Source organism: Morone saxatilis, unplaced genomic scaffold, assembly GCF_004916995.1.
Source record: "Morone saxatilis isolate NCDOM2014 unplaced genomic scaffold, NCSU_SB_2.0 Contig15, whole genome shotgun sequence".
NCBI classification, from domain to species: domain Eukaryota; kingdom Metazoa; phylum Chordata; class Actinopteri; family Moronidae; genus Morone; species Morone saxatilis.
Window position 1 is genome coordinate 8,998,909 of NW_023339707.1, and position 5,796 is coordinate 9,004,704.

General features: G+C 36.7%; 1 protein-coding gene across 1 annotated transcript in view; it reads left to right on the plus strand.

Moving 5' to 3' along the window:
* Positions 1–5,445, plus strand: part of LOC118324897 (protein-glutamine gamma-glutamyltransferase 2-like) — a 9,291-nt gene extending 3,846 nt beyond the window's left edge. The window contains exons 9-15 of the mRNA XM_035657401.1: positions 1,950–2,038; positions 2,337–2,490; positions 2,661–2,749; positions 3,690–3,873; positions 4,016–4,176; positions 4,389–4,525; positions 4,949–5,445. Coding sequence (XP_035513294.1) covers positions 1,950–2,038; positions 2,337–2,490; positions 2,661–2,749; positions 3,690–3,873; positions 4,016–4,176; positions 4,389–4,525; positions 4,949–5,096 — 962 coding nt within the window. The 3' untranslated portion in view covers positions 5,097–5,445. The remainder of the gene's footprint in view (positions 1–1,949; positions 2,039–2,336; positions 2,491–2,660; positions 2,750–3,689; positions 3,874–4,015; positions 4,177–4,388; positions 4,526–4,948) is intronic.
* Positions 5,446–5,796: the final 351 nt, after the last annotated feature.

Here is a 5,796-nt window from a genome sequence, read left to right on the forward strand (position 1 = left end):
AACCTGTTAAACCCTAGCCATATTTTAGAAAAAAAAACGCCTAAAAGACATACCAATTAAAATGGAATATGCTTCCAAATTCTAAGTTCATATGGATTTCCTTGGGTCTGGTGGGACATCTAGGGACTTCAGGGAAGTATTCCCAGTGTCAGAAATAGGTTGTCGTTATGTATACCTGAGTAAATTGCGAATAAAGGCAAAGGAGAAATTGAAATTCTACGCTCGGCTGATTTTTTTCCCCTATTTGACAGAGGATAATCCATGCTAACAAGTAACTTCCAGCACCGGACGATGCACTGAATCACCTTCAGCAAATCCTTGACTACAAATTACAAATTTGATAGAAATTGAGCAAAGGGCAAAGCCTCCACAAAGGTTTAGTAGGATGGACCAGGCGGACAGTTCATTTGGCACGATTTGGGCACAGTTGGGAACCAAAATGTGCCAAATAGTTATTTCACTTCCAAAGGAAACTGGCTGGAAAATACAACTTATTGTCCTATTACAGGAGTCTATTGCCATGGTTACTGGAGCTTTGGATATGAAATTACCTTGTGGCCCATTCAACACTCCATGGTACACAGTATAAAATAAATTTTTAAATAAGACAACAACCTAAACTGTTTTTTGTCTCCAAATGAGTAATGAAATAAAACAGGTTAAAAATCAGATTTTTGTGAAAGGTCAAAGGTGAAAAAAAACCGCCATCTTGTCGATCGTCCTTTAAAGGATCAGCTGATCAAGAGTGAGAGCGTAGTGAAAGGGAAAAAAATAAGATGTTTCAGGCTATCTGATAATAGTAAACAGAATCACTAACATGAAATAAATAAAGTAAAATATCAGATTTGTGAAATAACATGCCATCAAAACGCAATAGCAACAGAAAACAAAACTTCAAAGTCCGGCGCCGCCAGCTTTGTGCCGAGTCCCTTCGTTACTAGCTGCCGCTAAACTAATCTGGATTTCGTCCAAGGCCTCCAGTATTTGAATCTTTTGTTTGCTTCTCAGGCGCATCGTAAAACTACCTAAACTTAACTAAAACTACAATACTTGAAAGTGATCGTGGTAATGCGTAAAGACGAATAGTTCATGGGAGTGACACCTCGTTGAAAGCATCGCATATGTTAGATATCACTGCAGTGTCATAACTCTGAAATACCAGACACACGGGGGAACCAAAAATAAGGGTGGAAGCAAAAAGACCGTGTTTGATAATCGAGCAGCGAGATTACACTCAAAATGACCAGAAAAAGGGTAAGGAAACAATATTTTCACTGTTGATGACAATTGCTTTGTTATTTGATGGGAATATTGAGACTATAACACAGAATTTCACATTTTGACGATAAACGCTAAGTTTTGCTGCGTCTTTGCTTCGCTGCTGACATGAGCTGGTTAGGTCGGATTATGTTTTGCTTGGATCAGCAGAAAGATGAGCTTCTCTAGTTTTCATTTGACACCTAACATGACTGAGTGGAGCGAGCGGATAATGTATGTGATGCTAGCTGGCCGTGCGGTTTCTCTTTCCACTGCCCCTTATATTCACGAGTGCTGTTCTTTTTTTAGTTCATTGTTTACATTATTGCCAAACAAACTGTGTTTGAGAAAAATACACTTGGACTGCTGTTTTGGTAGAGTTGAAGCCTTGTCTTTAAACATTTGAAGAAAAAAAACACCACAGCGTTTTATTAACTTTTTACGGGCAGTAAAACATTGTAGCGCTCCGTCGGGTTCAACAGGTTAAGGTACTGACTGCAAAACAACAGGTGGATTCTTAAAATGCTTCACCTGCCTATTCTCTTTGGAAGTGATATTCTACTCCACCAAAAGTATTTTGCATAAGCATGTATTTTATTTTCTTACTTGAATGACTTGCATGGCCTGAAACAAGGCTTTGTGTGTGTGAATCCTGCTGAAATTAAGCCTGTCTCTGGGTGTGATGCTGTCAGGTGTTTTCTGTTGCGGACCGGCTCCACTCAGGGCCATCAAGGAAGGAGAGCTGACCAAGAAGTATGATGCTCCCTTTATTTTTGCTGAGGTGAGTTTTTGCTTGAACCTTTTAGTGCAACATTTTAAAGAAAAACACACAGAAAATGGTACAAATTTAAGTTGGACTTAAGATTTGATCCATGCTTAACACACCAAACAGAGACTGGTGAATTGTATGTATATGTACATAATGGACATATTATTATTATATATTATATATTTAAGATACTATGTTTGTGCATTTATGTATATAAAAATATCTATTTTACAAGTTGCGTCAAGTGCTTGTCGTGCCTGTTTTCATAATTATATTATTTCATGTCATCTCATGTTGTGTATGGAGTCAGGTTAATGCAGATGTTGTAGACATGGTGCGCCTTTCAAATGGGAAGTTTGTCACTTTCGGAGGATCAACTAAGTCTGTTGGACGCTTCATCAGCACCAAAGCTGTGGGCTCAAATAATAGACACGACATCACACACCAGTACAAGTATCCAGAAGGTACTGCAGAGTCACATGTGTGTACCAATACTAGTGACTTTATGGATCCAAGTGTCCATGTCTATCAAATCTATATGATGGTAAATCTATATGTTTAAGGAGACTGTGTGTATTTGACACAGGAGCTTAAACTAAATTGTTGTCCTTTTTGGGATTCTGATGGTTTTCAGGCACAAAGGAGGAGAGGGAGGTTTATGAGAAAGCTCAACACCACAACAAGCTACAGCAGCGAGGAGAAGAGCCAGGGCTTCATCTCAAGGTGTTATTTACTCTTCACACATATAGAAAGTGTACATGATGTAGTGAGTTTTCAAACCAATGTGTCAAATGGAACTGCAAAAAAAAAAGCAAACATATGCCAAACAGTAACTGTGGCAGTAAAAAGGAACAATGGTCACAAGTTGAAAATGACCAATACTGCAGTGATAGGCATGATATGTGGTTGTTAAATACTGGCAACCACATGTGCAACAGCATGCTGGCATGCAACATAATATGAGCCACATTTGTGTTTGCATGGTGTCTTGTTTACATAAAGGTTAGAGTTAAACATTTCATTAAGTGTCTCCTTCAGGGAGATAAATGAATTCATCTATTTAATGTATTAATGGCCTTGCTGCATTAACTAGATTAGATTAATTTATTCTACTAATTGTATTGTAATATCAGAGACTCATCTTTTAGATAGGGATAAGATAGATAGGATAGATAGATAGATAGATAGATAGATAGATAAGATAGATAGTTAGATAAGATTTGATTGATGATTGATATAATGTAAACATGGGTCATATATTCAGCTGTCAAGGGTGTGCATACATAGCATACTGTAATTATATATACATATTAATATAATATGTACACATATATTATTATACACGAGATATGATATTATATATAGCAAATGCTGATAATAGATACTTGACTATACAAGAAGATATACATACAATAGATAATATCTTATATATTGTTATATAATAATAATAATAGTAATAATAATAATAATAATAATATAATATAAAGTATAAATATGATATATAATATCAACATATTGCCCTAACCCCTAACCCTAACCCTTTTTCAACATACTTGAGAAAAAAGTACACAATAATTAGAAATATAAAATATAGTAATGCATTTATATTATTAAGTCGTTCATGAATTAAATGAAACAAATCATCTTGTAATTCTCATTTAAGATCAAACTGGCTGAAAACATGATTGTGGGCTCGGACTTTGAGGTGTACGCCGTCCTCACTAACAACTACATGGAGGCGAAGACCTGCACCTTCCTGTTCTTTGCCAAAGCTGTCGGTTACAACGGAAAACAAGGAGATAGCTGTGGATATGCTTCAGATAAAGTGGAGGTCCCCCCTGGAGAAGGTTAGCTCTGATCGTAGTGCAAACACTGTACACCACAATATCTGAGCTGCAAATCTGATGATCTCACAAGAACTATTGTCATGTTAAAAATTGCATAGAAATAGTTTAATAACATTATTATACAATATGTGTCATTTTTCAGAGAGGCGCCTGTCCCTCAGACTGGAGTATCACCAATATGGATCAGCGATCACCTCTGACAGGTTGATCCAGCTGGCAGCCATCACCATCGACAAGGAGACCATAGATTACCATAAAGCTGAGAAGACCATTGTGCTAGATGAGCCAGATATGGAGATCAAGGTATGGATGATGGACAGGGGAAAGAAATGTGCATATTCCTCAGTTCTCAAAGAATCATTTGTTTGAACCAGATCAGTGAGTTTATAATATAGTATATATTATATACTATAGGGGGCAAGTTTAATCCTTTATTGAATTGTAAAGGTTTATTATGACAATATTACACCATCTCTCACATGATGACGCCTGTTTATCTGAACACCTCTCTGCAGCTGGTGGGAGAAGCCACAGTGAACCAGTCTGTGACAGCAGAGATGAGCTTGTTGAACCCTTTACCAGAGCTGCTTCACGACTGCAGCTTCACCATAGAGGGGGTCGGCCTCACTGACGGCAAACCAGTAACAGCAGAGTATGTCAACTTCCTCTCGACTGTTAGGAGTGGATTTATGCATCAATTATTTATTTTAGCATTTCTATTCTTTCCTACTCTTTTCTACTTTATTGTTTTACTTGTATCATCCAGTTCCCTTTACAGTTCATTGACAGTTGATGGTGTTCATGGTGTTTGCAGCAAACTTTTCCCTTTGTCACACAATGATTCCTATTGCTGTAATAATATATTACTTACTAAGTTCTGTTCTGTGATTTACAGTGATAATCACAATTATAATAAGAATACCTAAAAAAAATAATATGGGATGTATAGTGCAGCCATACCCACTGAAAGCTGCACACATAAGAATAGAGATAAGCAGAAAAAGAAGCTAAGACAAGATAAGCACATTTTCTGGCTGATGATGCTCTTTGTGTATTGTGTGTATGATTCTTGCAGGATTGAAGATGTGGGCCCCAAACAGGAAGCCAAGGCCAGCGTTAAGTTCACTCCCACCAGTGTTGGTTCCAGCGTGCTGCTGGTGAACTTTGATAGCGACAAACTGAAGAACATCAAGAGCTTCATCAATGTTGTTGTGAAAGAATGAGCCAGAGCCCTCAGCAGGACTTTTTTAAATTAATATATCATACTAGAATATACTCTAATACGATCTGTATATTTTTCTTGAATCATTTTATTATGAAATTGAATATGAATTTTATTATAATCCACAGCCACTAACCATTATGTATATCTCTGTAGTAGGCAACAGTACTATTTTTGTTGTTAAAATAAGACACTTACATGAGCTAATTTATTTTACTTTAATGATTAATAATGATAATAAGGGTGTATTCATTTTTATTTGGTTACATTTAAATGTGCAAACACTTTGTTATTGTGATAATGAAGAAAATCCAATTTGCTAACTAAAAACTAAAATGTATAAAATAAAATATTGAGGCTTGGCGTTGTTATTTGTGGGTGGCTTTATACCACTGACAGTATATATATTATATATTTATACCTGCAGAGTGAATATAAACTGTGAGCGGACGGATGTCGCCATCTCCTGGACCATTGGTGTCATAATGGTGAATTAGGCTTCCAGGATGAGCGGCTGATATCGCTGACATTTTATTATTCAGGTTAAAATGATGACCTGACTGTGTAGCACTAACAGACTACTGTACAGCAGCACACACCATGATCATGTTTCTGAATACCTTCAATCACTACAAAAACTTTTGACAGATCAAATGGTGGTACTGTTGGGTCTCTGTAAATGTTAAAAGGAGTTCGGTCTA